This window comes from Aptenodytes patagonicus, chromosome 6, assembly GCF_965638725.1.
Source record: "Aptenodytes patagonicus chromosome 6, bAptPat1.pri.cur, whole genome shotgun sequence".
In the NCBI taxonomy this organism is placed as follows: domain Eukaryota; kingdom Metazoa; phylum Chordata; class Aves; order Sphenisciformes; family Spheniscidae; genus Aptenodytes; species Aptenodytes patagonicus.
In genome coordinates this window covers 65,287,586-65,310,783 of record NC_134954.1, presented here as the reverse complement: position 1 = coordinate 65,310,783, position 23,198 = coordinate 65,287,586, and the positions used below count along the sequence as shown (strand labels likewise).

At 42.8% G+C, this 23,198-nt stretch overlaps 1 protein-coding gene across 3 annotated transcripts; it reads left to right on the top strand.

The window, feature by feature from the left end:
• Positions 1-1,083: 1,083 nt before the first annotated feature.
• On the top strand, positions 1,084-21,701 carry LOC143162503 (protein mono-ADP-ribosyltransferase PARP14-like). Of its 3 annotated transcripts, XM_076343021.1 has the most exons (19): positions 1,084-1,270; positions 1,383-1,489; positions 1,569-1,602; positions 3,122-3,196; positions 3,971-4,168; positions 5,194-5,481; positions 7,373-7,609; positions 8,493-10,747; positions 12,192-12,425; positions 12,708-12,929; positions 13,934-14,024; positions 14,999-15,148; positions 15,671-15,733; positions 16,781-16,948; positions 17,816-18,022; positions 18,119-18,712; positions 19,858-20,003; positions 20,552-20,726; positions 20,950-21,701. In XM_076343021.1, the coding sequence occupies exons 1-19, from the start codon at positions 1,084-1,086 to the stop codon at positions 21,237-21,239; spliced, it is 5,721 nt and encodes a 1,906-aa protein (XP_076199136.1). In that variant the 3' UTR covers positions 21,240-21,701. The 3 variants fall into 3 exon arrangements, with proteins under 3 accessions (XP_076199136.1, XP_076199137.1, XP_076199138.1); XM_076343022.1 differs by lacking the exon at positions 12,192-12,425; XM_076343023.1 differs by lacking the exons at positions 12,192-12,425; positions 12,708-12,929.
• The last annotated feature ends 1,497 nt before the right edge of the window (positions 21,702-23,198 follow it).

Here is a 23,198-nt window from a genome sequence, read left to right as displayed (position 1 = left end):
CTTTCTGTTCCGATAAGCCAGTTCACCGATGCCAGACCGCAATTCGCCGGCTCCCATTTTATCTGTGGCAAAGCTTTGCAGGCTGAGTTTTGCAGCAGAGTCCTATTGACTGTCACTGAAAGTTCCCAAGCCTTTATCCTATAACCAGCCGTACAGACCTTTACTTTCTTATCATAGCTGTACAGTTGAGGAATAAATCTACCTAATCTGCAATCAAAGCCAGGTATTTTACCTGGGTTACAGCAAGGGAGGAGAGCATGTACCTGGGCTAACTGCTGAGAGAATAGTGCATTAGGAAATGAAAGATTAATCACCCGCTGAGAAACAAAGGCATCCCCATGGGTCTGCTCAGCAGCGTGTCTGACAACACATATATTTAGCTGACATCCACCTATGCTTGTCATATTTAATGACATTTGGTTATTATCAATTTCCTCAATGAACTTTCAGTGAAGTTAGGGGGGGAGATTTTCATTTATCTGCTATTTTAGTGTTTCATATTTGGGCACATTAGTAAAATACGCAGCAAGAAATAGCTGAAAACTGTAACCTTTGCAAGGGGAAGTCCTGAGCACTCAGCTGAAAACGTCTCAGCTAGCTGACACGTTGGTCTGAGGAAAATAGTCTTTCGTTGCAATCTTGCACAGTTGTAGAAGTATTTCTGTCGGAGAAGATGGAAACAGGTGATTTTACTCTGCGTCACGACTTGATTTGAAAGCATAATGCAGGGAGAGTGAGGTCTGTATTATCCAGTGCCTAAGCATTATCAGTTCAGGCATTAAAAACAGCTGTATTTGTAAAACCGGCTTCTTGTACGACTCTATGGAAGTACAACGCTACGTTTATGATCTCCTGAGCAAAGCGGGCTGTGTAACCCGGGGTGCTTTCCGAGGGCGATGAGAGGCCGCGTCCTGCCCCCCCGCGAGGAGGCGCGTCGGGAGGCTGGGGCCTCCGGCCGACCCGCTCGGCGGGGCCCACGAGGGCCGCCCGCCCCCGGCGCAGGGCGGAGCCCGGCGCCGCTGGTTCCCTCGCCGAAGAAATGAAACCGAAAGCGGCGGCGTGAGGGCAGACGTAGAGGCGGCTATGGCGGGGCAGCGGCCGGGCGCCTTCCCGCTGCTGGTGCGCGGCGACTGGGGCGCCGCCGAGCCGCCGCCCGCCCTGAGGAAGAAGCTGCTCTGCTACTTCCAGAGCCAGAAGCGCTCGGGCGGCGGCGAGTGCGAACTGCGGACCGGGACCGGGCACCTCCTCGTCTGCTTCGTCCACCCTGAGGGTGAGCGGCCGGGGCCGGGGCGGGGGAGGGGGCGCTAATGGCCGTTGCCCGCGCTTCGAGGGGTGGGGGGCGGCGGCCGCCCTCCCCTCACCGGTACCTGTCGTGTTGGCAGTGAGGCAGCGGGTGCTCGACCGGCGGGTCCATGAGCTCGACTGGGGGCCCAGGGGGCGGCTGTCGCTGCTCGTCACCGAGCTGCCCGCGGACGGCAACCCCGTGCAGGTGAGGCGGGCGGCGCTGGGCGGGGAGGGGTGGGCGAGCGGGGCCGTGGGTAACCGCTCTCCTCTCGTTCCGCTTCCAGGAGGTGGGACGGGCCGGCGGGGCCGAGGAGCCAGGTAGGGTCTGCGTGAGGCGCGGTGTGGGGCTTAAACGCTCGCCTCAGCCCTGCGGGGCCGGGGCTCCGGGCCTGGCCCACCCGGCAGCTCAGCGTTGGCCCGGGGCGGCCGGCGGGACGGACGGGAGGAGGGGGGGGGACCGCGGGGAGGTGGCAGGAACCGGTGACCAAGCCGTCTGCTCTTCGAGTGCTTGTCCAGGCTGGCGTTGAGCTGCGCTCTTTCTTTCTCCTTTCCTCCCCCCGCCCCCAGCACTCTCCTTCATTTTTTTTTTTTTAAAGCACAAAATTAATTTAATTCATAAAGCACAGCCCTTAAGTAAACTCCAAGGCACGCGTAAAAGCTGAATGAACTAACTTTCTGTGCAGTTCTTGTTGTGGTTCCAGCTGACGTTGCATGTGTTCTCCCTGTGGGCCAGAATTTACTAATCATACATAGCCTGCTTATCTCTACATGCAAATTACTTATTTTGTGCAAATGAGGGTGGCGCGCAGGTGAAGATTGAGGGCGCAGACTGACATATTACTGTTATCTTTCGTTTTCTAATTTAGCTGTGTTCCTTATTGTTTTAAACTAGCAGGTAGAGATGTCATGCAGAGTCAGAATACGTCATGATAGACACTTTTACAGAGGTGCCTGGTTTCTAAAGGCACTTCCCTCCAGATGTCCTTGACAGATCTCTTGTTTGACAGCACAGTTTCTGTATGAGGGTAGTGCTGTAATGCATGGGAGGACCTGCTCACAGTGGTTCATGCAGCATGACTAATGCGCTAGTTTGTTTTCTGATGTTATGCCTGAGGCTTTTTTGAGCTTAAAGGGTGTTTCTGTAACCACATTTAACATATGGCTTGTGTCCTGGTTTCAGCAGGGATAGAGTTAATTTCCTTCCTAGTAGCTGGTACAGTGTTTTGGATTTAGGATGAGAACAAAGTTGATAAGGCACCGATGTTTTAGTTGTTGCTAGGTAGTGCTTACACTAGTCAAGGACTTTTCAGCTTCCCATGCTCTACTGACTGAGAAGGCTGGAGGTGCACAAGAAGCTGGGAGGGGTCACAGCCAAACTGGCCAAAGGGACATTCCATACCACGTGAGGTCATGCTCAGTACATAAACTGGGGAAAGCTGGCCGGGGGGGCTGCTGCTCGGGGACTGGCTGGGCATCGGTCAGCAGGTGGTGAGCAATTGCTTTGTGCATCACTTGTTTTGTGTATTATTATTATCATTTTATTTCAATTATTAAACTGTTTTTATCTCAACCCACGAGTTTTCTCACTTCTACTCTTCCAGTTTTCTCCCCCATCCCACCGGGGAGGGGGGGAGTGAGCGAGTGGCTGTGTGGTGCTCAGTTACCGACTGAGGTTAAACCACAACAGTTTGAAAAAAGGAATATATGGAAGTCTCTGATTCTGGCAATGTCAAATGAAACTAAATTCAAGCTGTGTTAGCTCCTGGGTCTACAAGAGTGTGACCTTTTTCTTCTTGAAGTACGTAGTAACTGAGAAAGCATTGTCACTTATCTCTAGTTAATGAACGCCAGGTGTCTCTTCCCACCTGCCAGAATAAGGAGGCTTCTGTGTGCACTCAGCAGGAGAAGACAGGTAAGTGTGCCACTTATCAAGTAAAGACCAGTGTATTCTTGCTTCATTGGTTTTCACTGACCTTCATGCTGCAGTAGTGCCCTGGTCACCTGGGTGGCTTGTGGTGTTTGTCTAATGTAGTGTAGAAATCATCATCTCAGGCTAAAATAAATATTTTTTTTTTTCTTTGTATGAGTCCCTTTAGGAAGCTCCCCACTTCACCGACTGCCTCAGACAGGTCAGTTCCTTAGGGAGAATATGCAGTGGATGCTGACCTTTGTTCTGGGTAAGGCTGTCCTTACCCAGACCTTCCCAGCTGCCAGCAGCCCCGCTAGGACAACCTGTGATAGAACATCAGTAGCTGTGTACCCCAGGTACACCTGAGCTCCTGTGGCAGCCAGCACATGTAGACCCATGGCGACCCACAGCAATGGCTGGAACTGTAAATGAAGAGGGTGCACAGGCAGAAGAGTGATGGTTGCCCTCATTGTGGATTTGTGAAGAAGCTTTCATAGCCGTTACTTCTGCTGTCCTTGCCTGGTGATGAATGGAAGCCTTTTCTCCTCACCTATTGATACAACTCATGCTAGTGATATGCTCAGCTTGTTTGGGACTTAAAGGCTGTTGTGGAAAAAAAAAAAAACCAAACCACCTGAATTACTGTTTATTTGCCTGTTCTTTTCCCTGATCTTATCTGTGATCTGAACAAAAAGTGGTGTGAAAGCTTGGAAGATAATCAGCTTGGGTTTTTTCTTAACTTTTGCCTAAGGCATAGGGTGTGATCTTTCATTTCAGAATCATGTGAGAAATTGGAAGCGGAAAAGGCAGCCTCTAGGAAATCTGTCATAGTAGTAACCACTGCCTCTGGGGAGGAAATAGAAGATGAGTTTGTGGAAATGTACTTTGAAAATAAAAAGAAATCTGGTGGGGGGGCCATAGAGTCCTACATCAGAAAGGATCAGCAAATGATCATCATCTTTCGGGATGAGGAAGGTATGATTATATCTTACGGGTGTTACGATACTAAAGCTCCCTTTCAAAAACAGGCCTTTGCTGGTGCTGAATCTCTTTGTGGGCATTGCTCCAGCAGAAATGGTGTATTATTCCTAAAGAGTGACAGGATGTAAAAGGAGCAAATGTGCCTGTCTATCCAATGCAGATGTGGGTTTCTGACAGTGTTTATAGTAACCCACAAGGGAAGAAGTGGTTCTCTAGACCTGTCCCAAATGCTTGATCAAGGCTCACAGAGAATAATGCAGGAGAAATGATGTCAGGAGCACTGCAGAATAAGTAAGCTTTAATTCTAGTTCAGGAGACTGGATAAAGCATAGTACAGTATTAACTGCAGATCATGGGTAAATATTATTTTGTTGTATTTTCTTTCATAGTCATTTCAATTGCCAGGATTTTGGAGATTGGGAGGAAAAGAGGTAGTAAATATTATGTATTTTTAAAGACGGAGAGGTAAATGCTCACCTCTGTGGAGAAAATGATTTTAAAGTAGCCTCAATTTATCTGTAGTTTTTCTATGTTTTCCTCTACGCTAAAGTGCTGTTGGCTACTTGTTAGTGTGTGAAGGATGTATGCAAAAAGAGGAAACTGTTTATGCAGGAGAAATAGTTAAAAATAGTTAAATATTTAAGATAGACAGATGTTAACAGTTAAATATTTGTTAAATATACAAGATAGCAGGATGGAAAACCCTTCATTTGCTATTTATTAGATGTTACTAATCTGGAGAACAGTTTCTTGCACTTGAGCGCAACAGAAAGGAGGTAGCACTTAACTCAAAGTAACTTTTTTTTTTTCTCCTTTGGGGAGACCGGGAACATCTAGATCATAGAGTAGCTTTTATCCTGACCCTAACTTTTGGTGTAGTTTTGCCTTATTTCTGTTTCTTCTGTGATACGAGAAAATATGGCTGGCCAGATTTTTAAAGTAGAGTGTAATTTGACATGTTGCTCTGCTGTGGCGGGAGGGGAAGGGAAGATCACATCTTTGTTTTCCTGTGGAACTAGATGCCCAAGAAGTTTTGCAAAGGAAGCATCACTCGGTGAAGAAAATTGATCTGTTTGTGAAGCCATGGCAAGTGGAGACTCTCCAGGAGCTGTGCCAAGTGGAGGACTCTCAAGGATCCCTGCCTTCCGCCATAGTTGTGCTTGAAAATGTGCAGGAGACAGTAAAAGATTGCATGTTAATTATGCTAGTAGAGAACATCAGTGGCTTGTCAGAGGATGATGGTGACTTCAGTGTGGAAATGATACCTGAAATACGTGCTGCTGTAGTTACTTTTACTGGAAATACTGGTAAGAAGGAGTCAGAGTTGCGGATCTTTTTTATTAGCTGCTTATGTATGCGGGAGACTAAGCAGGAAATTTAATGTTTTCTGTCATAGGTTCAAGGTTTAATCTGATACTGTGTCATTTTAAATGAGGATTTACTCTACTAGAGTTAATGACATACCTTTTATCTGTAAGGTATGGAGGTCAGTGTAAATTAGAAGAGGGCTAGCTCTGATTTGGATGGTAAACAGAACAGGTAGGACTAAAACTATAACTTTGTACAAGCAACAAGAGGATGTACTCAGTTTTAGAACAGATTGATGATAAAGGCTTTCCTTACTACACATGTAACCCCTTTTGGTGAGTTTGTATGGATTTGAGGGAAAATTGAGTAATTACTTGAAACTGAGCTTTTTAAGGTTATTTAATAGACTGCATCAAGTTTGGGAAATCTACTATAATAGATTGGAGGCTGGGAGAAGATTAGGGAAGCATCATCTTCTTGCAGCTGTTCTCTAGATACCTGCTGTGGCCATTGCTGGACACAGGATACTGGGCTGGATGGACCCTGGGATGCTGAGGCAAGTCCAGCTGTCCTTATGCAGAGTGGCAGCTGTCAGTTATGTGAAGTGTGGAATTAACACCGTATACTTTGCCTGATGCTGCAGTACCAACTAGTTGTTAAGCTACTGCGCACTCATTGTGGGTTTTTAGTGTGTTCAATACCATATACTTTCTCTTCTGCCTTATTAGTGATTGATGACAAAGGCATCTTCCAGATGATGGAGAAATGTCTGCTCCTACTTCTCACCAGTGAGAGGTTGGGGGGGACTTCCTGGTTCCTGCCAAGATTTGTGTTGGTATTATTAACAAATTCCATCCCAGGACATGGGCAACAGTAAGTGGTATGATAAGACCAGATTCAGAAACAGTGCAAGCCAATGCCATAGCTGATGTTATAGAGATAACAGCACTGCGTTATCAGGAGAACTGAATTAAACTGACAGTGAACTGGTTCCAGGATTCTTTGAGTGCTGCTGCCCTTGAGTCCTTTTAGGGACAAGGTGATTTTACATGTGCTTGATTCTGGGTGAGGAGGTGGGACAGGAAAGAAAAGAGAATTCTGTCTTCTGTGTGGAAAAATTGTGAATTTCTGTAGAAGGTAGAACGTGATAAAAACAAGTTATATGCCACTTTGAATCAACTTTGTGGGAATAGTTGTATTACTGGTAATACGTAAGAATGAAGTTGCTCAGAAATCTTGAAGTTGTGAAGGGATTAGTCAGTGATATAACTAAACCAAAGAAGTTTTTAGTCTCTGAGAAGGCGTAGGGTTTTCTGCTTTGGAAATCAGAAATTATTTGCCTCTCATATCATGGTCCAGTCCCAAATTTTTGGTGTAGCCTTTAGGAAATAAGTAGATCCTTTAAAAACTTTAATTGTGCGTTTGACTGACAGACGTAAAAGTGACTTGACTATCTTTTACCGTGATGGTAATGGGGGGGAAAATAGCCAAAAATAGAATGTTTATCATAAAACTGAAAGAATTCAAATTTGAACTCTTGACTTATGTCTAATTAGTTGTGTATAAAGCCATAGCCCAAAAATGAACGTGATCTTTCTTTCTGGGTTAAAGAGATCCAGTGCTACTCAGTAGGAAAACTACTGACAAATTCCGGCTACAGTAGTTGTAGTCAACAATTGTGATCAACCATGTGGTGAATACTAGGTGACAGATACTGAGTATGTGGAAAGAAGTAGCTTTGTGGGCACCTCTGGGTTGAGAGATGCTTTGTAATTCAGTGCTTTGGTCAATGCACACAGCAGTAGTCTGCTAACATCATAGTAGAAAGGCAAGCTGCTAGTTTGATCTTGTTTTGTTTTTTTTCTTTTTTCTTCTCCCTTCTCTTTCTAGCTGCAGGGGAATTTGCTAAAAAGTTTAATCAAAACCACAGAGCAAAGCAACAAAATATTACTGCACGGTGCCTTGAGCGAACAAGAAGCATTAGGGCTGAAAATATACCACCTAACACACCCAGTGACTATATAACCGTCTACTTTGAAAACAAGAAGAATGGAGGTGCGCAAGTGGTGGATGTTCAGCAGCTGCCTGATGAAGATGCGGCTATCGTTACATTCAATGACCATAAAGGTAATGCAGAAATATGAAGCCTTTATTTCTCTGAGATCCTCTCACTTAAAGATCAAAATGTGGATTTTCTAAAGAAATGGTTACTTCGCCCTCATAAAACAGTGGATCTGGTACTTTGTCAGCAGGTCTCTGCGAACTGGAGTGCAAGCTCTGGACCAGCTGGGCATGAGGCATAGAATTTTTTCCTTTTTATGCACAGTTTATTTCACCCAGGCCTTGACTCTTACAGAGTTCAGGTTACAGTTTGAGTTCAATAGAGAAAGCACAGCCCCACGTAGTGCAAGAGACTTCTCCCCTCCTGCCTTCACCACCAACTGCCCCATGGCAATGTGTGCTGTCTGGTTCGTCTGAGGACAATTTCCTGGACAGCTTTTTGGCTGGAGAGCAGGTGCTGTGGCTTTTCCAGCCAGTGACAGAAACATGAGCATCTGTGGAAAGTGGAGGACAAGGAGAAAGCTGGAGGCATTGCAACGAAGGGGAGAGCTGAAGGGAAGTTGAAGAAAATAGATGCTCTTTTTGTGGGAAATGGGGGAACTGTGATTTGATACTGTTAAGTAAGAGCCCAGACAACTACTGAGTTGGGCAGTTCAAGTACAGCATATAACAGAAGTGGGGGCAGAGACAGTGCTGTGCATAACTCCTCCTGGAGGCGGACTGTGTTGGTTCTTACCTGGCGCTCTAACTTTTTGGCATTTAAAACCAGTAACTCTTCAATAACTTGGAATTATGCCTATCTGGGAAGGGGGGAAAATTCATGTAAAACTATTCGATAACAAACATTATTATGTAGAAAACAGTTTAAAACAAAAAAAAAAACAAAACAGAAGATCTTTGGTTTTAAGTGCTGGCATTAATTGTTTGGGGTTTTGTTTGTTTGTTTTAGATGTAACCAATATCTTGGCAAAGCAGCATTCACTCAACAAAACACCAATCTCTGTCTATCCTTACTACATCTCGCTGGGAACAGCTCTATATGGAAAGGAAGGGCCACAAATAAAGAAGCCAGATCCAATTACAGTGCCTCTGGATCCGTATATCTGGTATTACTTGCAGAGAAATAATAGGCTAATTGAGGCAGTAAGTTGTGAAATGGCAAAGTGTAATTGTGTGCTAACATGGCCTGAGCCCCGCTGTGCAGGCCCAAAAGTTACTTTGCATCCTTCAGCTACTTTGTGTGAGCAGAAGAGATTAGTATCTCGATTGATCAAGACATGGAATGAAGATGTTTCCACAGCATTTTCACACAGCATATCAAAGTACAAAGCAGTTAAATGTCAAGTAAGCACAGAGGTGTGGGAAGCCATTAGTAACAGCTTTACCCACGATGAAGTTCTGATAATCCCATATATTTCCAAGAATTTACTTGTTCTAGTAGGTGAAAAAGAAGTTGTGAAGAATGTTGAACAAGAGCTGAAGTTTCTGATAGAAAAGGCCACTACAGAAATTGAAAGAGAAAAGCAAAGAACTGAAGAAATGGTGGTAATAGGTCCAGGGGAATATGCAATTTTACAGAGTACTGGTCTTGAAGAAAAAATTTGTATGGAGTTCCCAGCCCTGCAGATAACTTATGATCGTTTGCAGAAGATAATTAACCTATGTGGAATGCCTGAGGAAGTTTATAAAGTAAAAGGGGAAATATTAGATAATATACGCAAAATGGCAAAGAAGACAGTTAATACCCACCCTTATATCTTCCAGTTTTTAGAGCATATTGATAATGAAACCCTGTCACAGAGCCTGTTCATGTCGAAACAAATTAGTGCCTTTTATGAGCTTGGCACAGAAGCTATCATCTTGACAGGGAGTGCTCCTGAAGATCTCCTAAAAGCAGAAGAAGAAATAAAGAAGGAACTGGACTACAAAAGCATTACTTTGGAGGATGAGTCAGTCCTCCAGAAGAAGGAATGGAGGATGCTCGCCAAGCAAAACTGCTCTAATGAAGCCGTAACAGTCACTCAGGCAGAGAGTCAGGTCATCATTGCTGGCTGTTCTCAAGCAGTAGCAAAAGCCTTTGAGGAACTCTTTAACTTTATAGATGAAAACACGCAAGTACAAAAGGTCATCGGAGGAAAGCCTGTGGCTGTCATAATGTTTTTTGAGAAAGAGAAGACCAGTGTTTGGGGTGACTTACAGAATAAAGGTGTGAAAGTTGACTTTAGCACACAGAAGAAACGTAGAGTTATATCCTTGAGCGGGCCGAGAAGAGAAGTGCTGAAGGGAGTCACCTTTGTTGAGCAAATTCTGTCTGGCCTGCATTATAAGCGCCTGGTAATTAGAGAGCCAGGAGCCGAGTCGTATTTCAAAGAGCGAGAACACTTTTTTGCCGCCAGTGCGAAACAAGACTTTAAGTGTCTAGTCAGGCTGGAAGAGCAGTCAGAAGAACAGCTGGAAGAACAGCAAGAACATAGCAATACAGGCCAGCCCTACAGGCAGGTGACCATAAATGGAATTGTAATAGCGGTTTATAAAGCTGACTTGTGCACTCATCCTGTTGATGTTGTGGTAAATGCATCTAATGAAGACTTAAAACACATCGGTGGCCTTGCTGAGGCACTGTTAAAAGCGGCTGGTCCAGAGCTGCAACAGGAGTGCGATGAGCTCGTGAGGAAGAACGGGAGCTTGCAGCCTGGGTGTGCAGTTATCACGGGCGCTGGGAAACTCCCCTGCAAGAATGTCATTCATGCTGTTGGGCCCAGGTGGAGGAAGGACGAAGCGGAAAACTGTGTGTACTTGTTAAGAAAGACAGTGAAGGAGAGTCTACGACTAGCTGAAACGCTTAATCATCGTTCCATAGGCCTACCTGCTATAAGTGCAGGGATTTTTGGCTTCCCACTGGAACTGTGTACGTATTCAATTGTATCCTCCATCAAGGAGACCTTGGAAGAATCCATGGGGGACAGCAGCCTGAAGGAGGTTCATCTTGTGGATATTGCACAGAATAACATTCAGGCTTTCAGCAAGGCACTGAGAGAAGTGTTTTCAGATTATTCACCTTCCTACAGGTCACTGCATCAGATCAGTACAGTTCATCAGCCTAGCAAAAGCAAAATTTCTAAAAATAGCAAGAACTTCCCACTGGTAACAACTGAAGAAGGCCTTGACATCATGCTGAGAAGAGGAAGCATTGAAGATGCTACAGTAAGTGTTTAAAATTATCTGCTTTTAAAATATCAAGTGTGTTTTTGTTTTGTGTGGGTTTTTTTTTTAAAAAAAACAACCCAAAACACAAAACCAAAAAACAACCAACCTTAGACCGTCATCTGTAATTAGCAGTGTAACGCATTTGATATGTTACTGAAACTGGCTGTCACTGATGATAATAAGAATTGCTATTAGATGACTGTCTTACATGTTAGATACAGATGGCTGTGCAGTATTGCATTTTGTCATCTACTGACACAGAGGCGCACAGATCCCTGAGGTACACGGTGCATTACAGTTTAGCAGAAGCAACTGGGGTCAGCAGGAATGGTTCTGGGCTCTGAACCCCCCTGACCCTATCATGCTGGGCAGGAACCACCTGCATGCAGCATTGACCTTCCCAGAAATCCTGATTACAAAAGTTTAGTACTAGCGCAGAAGCAGAAGAGGGTGCTTATTATTGGTTAATGCGAGTACCCTGCTGTGTGAGAGTACCCTGCGGGGCTGCTTCCAGATCCACTGTGGCCCTGAGGCAGCACAGCCATTCACATCTGAGCCCTGGGCCGCCAGCCAGTCTGGTTCTCCCTGCGTCTGTAGGATATTGGTCTGGGGAACTATTACTCATGCTATTGATGAACACTGGTACACAACATACAGTTGCTATTGCATGTCCTGTGAAGACCCAACTTCACTAATTGATTTCCAGTTGCCTCCAGTATTGAATTGCTGCTAGCTGGCTGATAGCTACTTTACTGGGATCACCGATACTGGAAGCAACTCCTTTCAGAACCCTTTCTGTAGTGGTCAGCAAATCGTTTCAGGAGTGGATGCCTCCCACAGCTTGTGCATGCAGATCCTCCAGTTGGCCAGGGCAGAATATACGTTAAAATGTGTATAGAGGTCCTTCCTGAGGAGCTGAATATAGTGCTTGACACAATGTTCATAGCCCTTTGTATTTCACTCCCTTATAAATTACTGCCTTGCTCACTTCTTTCTCCATAGCTTTCCTCCAGTCTTGTTTGTTCTCAGCTTCTCCTTTTTCTCTAGGCCAGTCATGTATGGAAGGTCTTGCTTACCTCAGTGAACACAGGTTTTTGGTCTGCCAGCTTCTCTTAAAGAACGAACTTCATAAACATTTTTCAAATGGAGGTAGAATGAGTAGACCAGGAATGTAGAATTTTAATTTTCTCCTGTTGGCTTGAAATGAATTTCACTGTTAACTCAGCTTCTGTGTTGCTACGGGCAGGCTCGTGGTATTAGAACTGAGCATAACTTTTCTGGTTTATCCCAAAATTTTGTTCAGTCTCAGATTGCTGTCTTAAACATTTACTTTGTAAATCAGCAGGCAGGCTGTATTTGATCAATCGGTGCAAAATATAAACTTGATACTTAAAAGACTTGATACTTAAAAGCTAGATTTTTTTGCTTGCGTGTTTTTCAGACAGACATTGTTGTCATCAGTGTTGCCAACGATCTCCAGCTTGATAAAGGGCTGCTCTCTAAAGCCTTGCTAAGCAAGGCAGGGCCAATGCTTCAAACGGGCTTAAAAGAAGAAGGCCTAGGAAAAACACCTCAGGAAGGATCTGTGTTGAAAACAAAAGGTTACAATCTAGGTTGCAGTGTTGTGCTTCATGCTGTCGTACCTGCATGGTCCCAGAACCACTCATCTCCAAAGGTATAAGGGTTTTTATTTGCCTGAACTCTAATTTGACCGGGTTTTATAGTGGGTTTAATGCAACTTCTCCTTTGAAATGAGGGACAGTTTCGTAGGAGATGAGAGAGTTTGGGCTGTTCTTTTTTTAACTGTGTGGCTAATCCCTTGTTGACTAATATATTCCTTGTCATGTATGCAATTACTGTAGTTTAATACCAAGAGACAGCTAAGAGGGAAAGTGCTACATTGCACATACTGGAAAAAATTACTTTCAGTAATTGAAAGAATAATTGTGCTTTACAGGTCTTGGGCGACATCATCACAAAATGCCTGCAGATTGCTGAGGAACTGTCTTTAAAGTCAATTACTTTCCCAGCGATTGGGACAGGGAATTTAGGATTCCCAAGGTCTATTGTTGCTAAATTACTGTTTGACAAAGTGTTTGAATTCAGTAGTAAAAATGGAGTAAATTCTCTTGAGGAAGTTCACTTTCTGTTGCATCCAAAAGACACAGCTAATATTCAGGTGAGTTACCATGTTTTTCTGTCTCTTTGAGATGCTTGTTTATTTGGGTCTATCTTATACTTGGCTATCTGATGATCTCCAAGGAATCCACAGGGCGCTTGTTCTTTTACTAAGGAAGAAGTTTGCTGACAGTCTCTCGTCTGTACTGAAAGTTCTCTTTTTGGTTCTACCCTCATGGTCACCTGCCTGTCCTGTACAGCCTTGTTCCCTTCCTGTCCTTTTCTGTTCCCTGGCAATAATACAAACGAAAGTGTAATTACTCTTTATCTCATGAACTCACCTAATTCTTCAGTACGTAGGACTTGCCAACAGGTAAATTTGCTGCAGCTCCTGCATAGATGCCTTCACTCTTGGAAAAAGGAGTGCTTTCAATGGAGTGCTAGTGTCTTTTTAGGAAGAATAATTATGCTAGGATTGCTGTGCTGGTAAACTCTAGTAGAAACATAGTAGTATTCCGCGTGCCCCTTTCTTCAGTATTGCATTAGCACAAATTTTCTATATCCACGCTCAAGTTACTCATTTCACACATGAATCTCTCAAAAGAGAGCACTCACACTGTGAATTAATGTCCAAATGAGTGTTTCTGCATCAGTTGACTTCTGCTATTTTGTGCAGTAGCTAATACATTTTGAAAGGCCAAACTTGAAGGCTACTGTGCTAAAGCCTGAGCTATTGTGCAAAGAGAAGGATGGCATTAGCTGCAAGACTTGAGTTAGAGTGTAAACTAGCCTCTCAGCGTAAGGATGCCATCTGTTAATGTATCCCTCTGGAACGGTAACTAGGGCTTTGACTTAGTTATCAATTCTGTCTGTTGCTCACACTGAATAACCTTGCTCTCTGATAACAGTGTGTCAAGACTTGCCATCAGTGTTATGGCAGATGGTATAAAGTAATTTGCATTAAGCTCTCTTCTAAATGTTTTTTTAACTTTACTTTTCAAACCTTTATTTCTACTGTGTAGCCTAAAGACTTCTACAGGGGTTGATTGTAATTTCCTTCTCTAGGAATTTTCAGATGAACTTGAGAACAGATGTGGAAATACTGTAGCTGTTAAAGTGCAGAAGACTTCTCCAAATAAGGCTAGCCAAGACACAGGTAAATTTGTTTCACAGAAGTGTGCCTAGTGGATTTTTTTTTTTTTTTTTTTTTTACTCTTTTAAATATTCCAGGAAATGCATTCATTGTGGATGTTTAGATATTTGCTTGGTGAGCATGTCATTCCCTAAATCCAAGTAACAGTCGAAGTGGCTGCTGTAAAGGCAGCATATAGTATTTCAGGCTGAGTGTCTGTAATGTCTGAAACGGTGTTGGAGATGCTAAGAAAAAAAAAGTGTACCTGTGATTCACTATCTGGACAGTGCCCCTACAAATCAGGACAGCGGAAGCTATCATGTGCTGAGGGCACAACTAGAGCTTTTTCTTTTATTGCTGCAGCACTTGATTAGATCATGAACAGATCGGTGTCTTCCTATGTCCTGGGAAGGCAGGTGAGTTCCTGATTATATGTCTTAAAGTGGCCTCTTTGGAATACTCTTAAATCTTTTACACATTCAGATGAATAGCAAAACCAAACTGAAATATCTTTGGTGTTATCCAGCCTAATGAAACTGCAGAGTGTAGAAAATGAGTTATATGTTGAAAACGTAATCAAGTTTTTACAAATAACGCATAGGTAAAAAGTTCCTGTCACGCAGTAGAGAACCTGCCTGAAAACTGTGAGACAGAGGAGCAAGGGAGTGAGACTTGGAAAGTTCACTGCTCGCTTACCTTGCAGTTTCTCAAAGGCTTATATAGTAAAATGTCGCAAAGTAGTGTCTGTATACCAGATGTGCAGCAAAAAGAGTTTTTTCTGCCATGTCAGCATGAATAGCAATGATGGGAATAGGTGAAGGTTGATCAGAGACTCCTGTGAGAAGAAATTATTTTCAGTTAACATGGCAGGCGGTCCTCTTCACTGGCTGAATGTGAAGGTGAACTGTGGTCTCTGTAGGCATTGTACCCATGAACAAGTCCCTTATCTCTTACCTCATTGCTCCCTTCTGCTCAGGGTCTGTATTTCTTTCCTGCAGCTTTTTTTGGTACCTCTTCAACCCCAGCACAGGGTGTGCATGAAATGACAATTGGCTCCATCGTGTTCCGGGTGGCGGAAGGCGATATTACCAAGGAAGAGGGAGATGTCATTGTAAACATAACAAACCAAACCTTCAGCCTCAAAACAGGTATTTTAGTTGGTATTATGTGTGAAAACAGTATGTGTGGTTGGAAGGACTGGGTAAGGAGAGTAGGAAGTATTTTTTTCAATGTTTCAAACCCTTTTGTTTCGCAGTTTGGTTTCTGTTTTGCTTCTTAGGGTACAAAGGTTCAATTAGGAAGTGTCTGAAACTTTCTTTTTCTTGTTAATCTATGTTACAGGATGGCATATTTAAGACTCTTACAGAAAGGGAAACTAATTTTAATTTTTTTTATAAAATCTTTTTATAGAACATCTCTTGGACTAAAGGAGAAGACAAACCTCAGTGAGGTTTTGACCTCAGTGAAACTTGTTAGGTACTTTAGACATCATTTTGAATTGAAAAGCATAAGCCTGAAATTCAGGCAACAGTGCTTTTCAATTATAACCTTTACTGTTATCATGATTGAGATAGTTTTAGATACTATGTGGTACACGGTTCTGCCTCAGATGGGACTTTAATGGCATTAACAGTAGTAACAGTGGATTCATATGCCTCTTCTCATTTAAGGTGTCTCTAGAGCAATTCTGAACGGTGCTGGAAAAGCAGTTGAAGATGAATGTGCTCAACTAGGTATGGTACAACATTTCTGACCTCCTTTTTGAAGGTGTTCATGCATGGCAGGTAATCTGTTGGAATACTTTCTCAGTGCCTACTGTACATCCATCTGTATTATGCACTATGTTACATCAACTAGTTTTTAATCAGTTAATGTGATATTTGTAAAACATCTAATGAGGGAAGGAAAAGAAAAATCTTCAAGAAGAGAGGGCTTCTAAGCATATGTAAAGAACTAAATCTATTCGTTATTGCATCCTCTTGTTCCAGTAAAGCTTTCCATGATAAAAACAATTCGAGTCTACATCGTACAGAGCCATGAGCAAGGCATGATGTTGGCAGAAATATTAATAGGGAAGCCATACCTCCCTGGAAGCAACTGTCTACCTGCGACTCCTTTTGTCATTCCCGAGCGAGAAAATGTTTGCTGTTGGCTTAACTAGCAACCCACTACCGCATCCTCTGTGTGACCAAGAGGGAAAACTAGTGAAGCTGGGTTCCTGCCTCGGAAGAGGCATTTATTTGTACTCCAAATTCAGCTAGTGAACAGCAAATACAATGAATGGGGAGTAAAGATGGACAAGTATGTGGTTTAAAACCCCACGAAGTAAGGGAAGTGGGAAAGACGCTGGTGTGGAGGTCAGCTTGGAAGACCAACCAAAGGAAAAGAATTATGTGGAGGAGATAATAGGTAAACCTCTGTTGCGCAGGCCAAGAGGGTAATTCAGGCTAGGCAGCCTGAGGGTAGATGGCATGCTTGTGTGTGCGTGAAGACAGAGTATAGTACTAGTCTGCATGAAGTTCTCCAAATCCGCAGAGCAAACCTGACAAATAAATTTTGTGTGCGCCTTTATTTGCCAAACGAGGCAAATATTTTACAAACATAAAATGAATCTTTGTGCCTTTAAAGTGAAAATAGAGGGAGTTGGACGGTTTGTGGAAGGAGACTTGAAGCTTATCCTGGGGTGTATTTGTCATCATTTCTTATTTCCTAATGAGGATTAGTACACATCTATATTGTGGATAATTTTGAGTGATTACGTTCTCCTACCTGTGTTTCAGCCTCACAAGCTAACAAGAGCTATATCACCACCCAAGCAGGAAACCTGCCATGCAAAAAAATAATTCATTTTGTTGCCCAGGATGATATCAAGATGCTAGTCTCCCAAGTGCTTCAGGAGTGTGAATTACAGCAGTACACCTCTGTCACCTTCCCAGCAATTGGAACAGGTCTGTGTCTCCCTTTTGAAATGGGTTCAGTGCATGTGATTCTGCTGATCTCAGGGTTCAAGTGATGAGTTTGATTTATCTGGAGGGGTTATTCTTTGGTGAAAATATATTCAGAAACTGCAGACTTAAAACTGTTATTAGAAGCTTATGAAGACCTAGAAAGCTTCACTCCTTGTAGTCAGCTAGTATGTAAAGAATGTAAGTGCTGTAGAGCCGACACTTCCTTGCTAACAGGGATTTAAAGGTATGTCTATACTTCCTGGAGAACCATAAATATTTGTCACAGCAGCCTGATACGCGTGGGCAGCTCATCAGAGAATATCCAGGGAGCTACTTCTCCATTGCTGAAATCAGTAGATGATGCAACTCTGGCTGGTGGCAGCACAAGTAGGGTTGATACGGATGGAATGTGAACTTGTCAAAAAGGCCAGATCATCCCTTTTTCTTCTGTTATTTTTCAGTTAGTTCAGTAGAAAGAGAATCCAGAATTGGGCCCCACGCATGCAGGGACCTCTTGCATGAATAAAACTAGACTTGCTTTTTGAGCAAAGAGTTGGCTACTGGGCCATTGAGCGTCAGGCCTGTGGCCTATTAGGTAACCAAGCCTTACCATCTACGTCATAACCTGATCAGTCACCATGTCAACAAAAGTAAACTTCCATTTTTCCCTTGCTGGAAGGGTGGTCTTGAACCTCCTTTTCCTGATAAATAGAAACCTTTCCTAATTGCCAGCCTGAAGTTATTTCTGACCTGCTTATGATCCAAGTGACTGTGGGGATGTTCGTAACTGTTCTTTTAAAGATGTTTTAATCATTTGTAACAGTTATTAATGCTTTTTAAAGGCAAAATGTTTATAACTTGTTTCAGGTGAGGCAGGCCGTGATCCAGCTGTAGTAGCTGACAACATGATAGATGCAGTAACTGACTTTGCAAGAAGTAACTCTGCTCCATCTGTGAAAACTATTAAAGTTGTCATCTTTCAGCCACATCTGCTGAGTGTGTTCCATACAAGCATGCAGAAAAGAGGACGTCCTGCTAAAACAGCAGCCAAATCAGTGCTTTCCAAGTTAAAGTGTGAGTAGATGTCACTTAAATACAGGTTATAGATCAATCTGTTTAGCACCAGCTGATAATGGTTAATATTAATTACATTTGTGTATTTCAATGTAGCGTTCTGGAGCTCTGAGAAACGTTCCCCAAAGGAAAAAACCAAACCAGTTATGGAAAAGAAAATCGACCTGGCTGTTGTGCAGATTTGTGGTGAAAACAAAAAGAAAGTGGAAGAAGCTGAAAACTGGTTGAAAAGTGCAATTTTAAAGGAACAGTTTCAAAGAGAAATCAGAGATGAGTCTATCCTTCATTTTGGTGAAGCGGAGAGTGAGGAACTGTGTGACCTGCAAAAGAAATTAAAAATTGCTCTCTGTTTGGATAGTACCTCTATTCAAATTTCAGGTGTTGCGAAAGATGTCTGGATTGCTTCTTCAGCTGTTCAAGACATGATCCACAGGGTAAAAGCTGCTAAACAGGAAGAGATCAGGGCAGAACTTTTACAAAACTTAATTGAGTGGAAATATTTTGAAAAGGATTCCTATGTGCCCTTCGACAGTCTCACAAATATGCACTTGGAAAATGCTTTCATGGGAAAGCAGAAAGGTATTTCAGTCATCATTGATGAGAAAAAATACAGAGTGAATATACAAGCTAGATATGCTGTGGATGACCAAGGAGAACGTACACCTATTATACGTGTTGATAAATCTGAAGGTAAGTAAAAGCATCTTGACAGACTGACGTTCCCACATTAAAACCAGGTTGCATCCAGCCTAGTAAGACTAAGAAATGGTAAGAATATGCAAAATATTGTTAGGAGCTTTGTGGAGGTCCATTTCTGGAGAATGTAGAAAGGAACTGAATTGGGAAACGAAAATAAAAGAATCCTGCAGTTATTTAAGATGTTTTGAAATGTAGGTAATGTGTTCTGAGGTTCTTAACAGGCTTACTAGCAATAATTTGATATTTGTAGCAGTTGTCATTCTAGATCTCAGCTCATTTCTGTTCTCGAGACGTACCCTCTTCCATTTACTTCTAGTCCTTTACAATATAAGGAGCTACCTCTTTCTTACTCATCCATACAGGACTTTTCCCACTGTATTACTTTAATTTATCCTGCTGTGACTCAGTTTTACAGGGGCACATTTTATATCTTAACGAGAACAACTTTTTTGTCCACTTCACACTTGAAAGTGGACAGGTTTAAGTGACTGTGCAACTCCCAGTGCCTTAGTAATGCCTGCTGCACGTGTTTTCAGATTTTTATTTTTTGTTCTCTTACCAAAAAATGTCACTTCTAATTGAGGGAACCTATAATGCTGGTTGTCTGTAGCATATGCATCAGTCAGTGTTACTGTTTAACTGTACAGCTAGATACTAGGCCTCGCATGAAATGAGAGAAGGGAAGAAAGGGAAGACTTATGCTCTTCAGATGGAGAGTATATTCTTGAACTTTTGAATGTAAAACCTTCCTTGTGCAGATGCTTTGCTCCTAGTCTCCTAGTTGATGAGAACTAACTACTCAGTAAATCTGCATTTGCTCCATGTCCTTGAAAACTTGACTTGCAGGGAAGGCTACTGGTAAAAGATGTTGCAGAGGATCCCTCTTCAGCTGTGAAGAACAGATTTGTCTAGGAACTACCAATTCAGGCATATCAATTGCCAGTGCAGTGGCAAACTAGAAGCTACAATGCCCTAATCCTTTGGTAAAAGAGCCATGGAATACTCTTGGCTGACAAAGACCAGTAGGCACTAGTGATAAGCTAGATGTATGGGCTTTTAGAAGGGTTTGTAGCAGGGCATATTTCATTTTAAGCAGAGGATTTGGGTAAATATGATTGATTATGTTTCTTCTGCAGATCAAGAGTCAACAGTGCTCCCTGCAACGTGGGACGATATGCAAAACCAGCGACTCAAAATAGTGGAACTAAAACCAGAAACAAGAGAATATAAAGATGTGCAGGAAAAGTTTCTGAAGACCTGTCAGTCATTAAAAATTGAAAAGGTAAAAGCATGTCATCATTTCGGAGCATAAATACTTTGCTAGCAAGTGATGAAGAATACTAATAACAATGGAAAAATAAATTCCACTGGGATTTCTGAAGTTGGACAAGTCTGTATGGCTGTCACTAACTTTAATCAGCATCAGTGTAATGTTGCAGTTGAGGTATTTGGAACAACTCTTAAGCAGTCGCTTCTTCAGCACCAAGGGAGAGTGCTCTTCCTTTAAATCGTTTTTGCAATAGCAGAGCACAGCATTTGCTCGCTTAAGCCATGTGTGCTTTGCAGGTAGGCATGTCATCTATGCCCCAGAAACCTGCGAAACTGTCCTATATTGTTTCCCATGGAGTGTTTCTGTCATGTTTTGGGCTGGGTTCTGCTGTCCGTCATGCCAAAGTGTGGAGTGATTTGACTAACTTACTTCATAATCTGGTATACATGCATTGGAGCTAGGAGGAGAATCTTGGAAGCAGACTGAATTGTTGATACGCTAATGTTTTTCATGACAGCAACCTACTTTCTTTCTTTCTGTCTTACTTTCAAACTTTGCAGGTCGAAAGGGTACAGAACCCATTTTTTTGGAAGGCCTACCAAATAAAAAAACGTGAAATGGATAACAAAAATGGTAACAGCAATAATGAGAGGCTTTTGTTTCATGGGACAAGTATGGAGTCGTTAACCTTAATTAACAACTATGGATTTAACCGGAGCTATGCTGGAATGCATGGTAATGTGGATTTCAAAACAACTCTTGTTTTCCTGAATAGGGCTAGGACTGATTTGCCATGCCACCTGTATAGTCCTGCCTTGTATGCAAAATTATTTGTTCTGTTAAATCTCCCTATTGCAAATAAAAGCAAAATTGTCAAGAGATTCACAGGCTCTGAAGATGGCAGATAAGTGATTGCTGCTACCGAAATGCTCACAAACATTTGTTTTTCTGACTACAGCTGCGAACTTTGGAAATGGAACATACTTTGCTGTTAATGCCAACTATTCTGCCAGTGACACCTACTCTAAACCAGACGCGAATGGGAAGAAGTACATGTACTTGGCTCGAGTCCTTGTTGGAGAATATTCTCAGGGGACAAGAGGATCAATTACTCCAGCAGCAAAAAATGCTAGTAACCCTATAGATTTGTTTGATAGTTCAACTGATAATGTGAACCAGCCATCCATGTTTATCATATTTAATGACATTCAAGCTTACCCAGAATACCTTATCACTTTCACTAGATAAGCATTTTGATTGCAGCCAAGGTTGCATGTCTCTCAGTCTCTGTGTAGGACAGAAACACTTGTAACAAAAATACACAATGAAAACAAATAATTCTATCAAATTAATTTCTTAAAGCTTGGTTACATTTAAGCAACTTCTGGCAATTTTTGCCAGCACTGAAATGGACTACTTGTTTACACTCAGAGTAGCTGAGCATGTTTAACGCTGGAGCTCAGTATTCTACGGAAAACCGCTGTTAGATTACATATCAAGCCTTTATACTGTATTAGCCTTTTCTATGCAGCCTTGTGGCCATCCTAGTTGCACTAGGAAGTGGGGAGTGCTGGTGGGGGAGTGGAAGGGATCTTCTTTCAGCCACTGACCGCTTGATGTTGCATTTCTGATGGCTTCTTACACTCTGTAAATGACAGTCTGCATCATGAATTATGATACAGTGGTTTTCAATAAATGAACTAATTGTAGTTATTTCTTGTGTTTGTCTAAACATCTAGCCTTGGTTTTCAGCCAATGAACTTGATGTCTCAAATACAGATTTGATTGGTTTTAATAGAATAATCCTCCCTGGCAAGTAAGTAAGAGGTTCTACAGAAGGTTATAGAAGTTGCATGAGTTACTTATATGGCCTAAGAGAGACAGAAAAGTAAATTTTGAGGTGTTTCTGTTGTCATACACCAGCTGCAGCAACCTTCCTGTGATCTTAAGGAGAAATTAATAGAGCAAAGAAAAGCACAGAGGGGTTTGGGGGAGTTGCTCAGGCTTAAATTAATAGGTTATCTCAAAGGGATGATCGTTAACAAGCCAAAGTTCAGAGCTCCATGTTGGAGGGGGGAAGCAAAGCAACGTGTAGCATGTTGACAGAATAAAAAAATACACCTCTCAGCCTTAGATACTGTGAGATCTTCTAGTGAAAAAGCAGAGTGATGCAGCACCTCCACATTCTAAAAACCCTTGACTCCTCCCAATGTATCGGGTTTGACTTCTTATTTGGTTGGATGATTAAGAGAAAATCTTCCAATACTTGCTTTACGTAGTTAGGTTGCTATTACTTTAAAGTTTTACTGCGGGTTGATGTGTCCATATGAGCAATAATCATTGCAGGGTGAACATTGCCGAGGGACATGTTTTTTGGGGAAGGTGGTGTGAAATAATGTGAACCTGCAAGTATCTTAGTAGACCCACAAGCATCAGGCTGTTCATTCACGCCTCACCCCATCGCTCCGTCTGCAACAGTGCTGGAACCACTTGCTTTGGGCTTTATTGCTTTTGATTATGTCTGTTTTCTAACTGCTGAAGAATGCTGACACTTGAATTCCTAGTGCTTGAAATCAAGATGTGGGGGTCAAAAGTCTTAGTTTTGCTTTTAAAATAACTAGACTTAGTCAATCCTCGTAACAAATACATACGGTCACTGGTCCACCGGCATGACAGGAGCCAGAGGTGATGGCTCGGGGTGCTTCACTGCAGCTGATGGGTCATTTGTACCACTCTGAAATTTCTCTTCCGGAGACAGTAATGCACAAGAAACTGTGGAGACCAAGGTGTTTTTTCACCAGTGCTTGCATTACAGGTGCCTAGGGCGGGCATCAAGCACGGAGCAGAAGCCTGTAGCACTGAGCTCTGTGCAGACAATGAGTAAAAGACACTGCTTCTCCAAACGAGTTTATTATAATCTACAGGCCAGGGGGGAGGCGGAAGAGTACAAGGGGACCTTATTCCTCCAGCAGCGTGATGGGCTTCCAGCTCCCAGCACAGGGAGGGAGAGGATATTTTATAACGTGGAGGGAGTGCCTGAGGCAGCTGTGGGTGTTTTAGGAAATTCTGGCGAGGAAAGGAGCGTAAGGGCGCAGCTGTGAAGCTGGGACCGGTGGGCCGCCCTCCTGGGGCGGGTGAGGAGAAGCCGACCCGGGGCAGGTGTGTCGCGACCGACAGCAGCGGAGGAGACGGGAGAGGTGGAGGCCC

What these genes read in the sequence shown, in the direction of transcription:
- LOC143162503 (XM_076343021.1), top strand. Translation starts at nt 1,084, where the DNA reads ATGGCGGGGCAGCGGCCGGGCGCCTTCCCGCTGCTGGTGCGCGGCGAC. An exon ending in TACATTCAATGACCATAAAG is followed by an intron (nt 7,610 to 8,492) that starts GTAATGCAGAAA and finishes TGTTTGTTTTAG; the next exon opens with ATGTAACCAATATCTTGGCA. An exon ending in AGTGCTTTCCAAGTTAAAGT is followed by an intron (nt 18,023 to 18,118) that starts GTGAGTAGATGT and finishes ATTTCAATGTAG; the next exon opens with CGTTCTGGAGCTCTGAGAAA.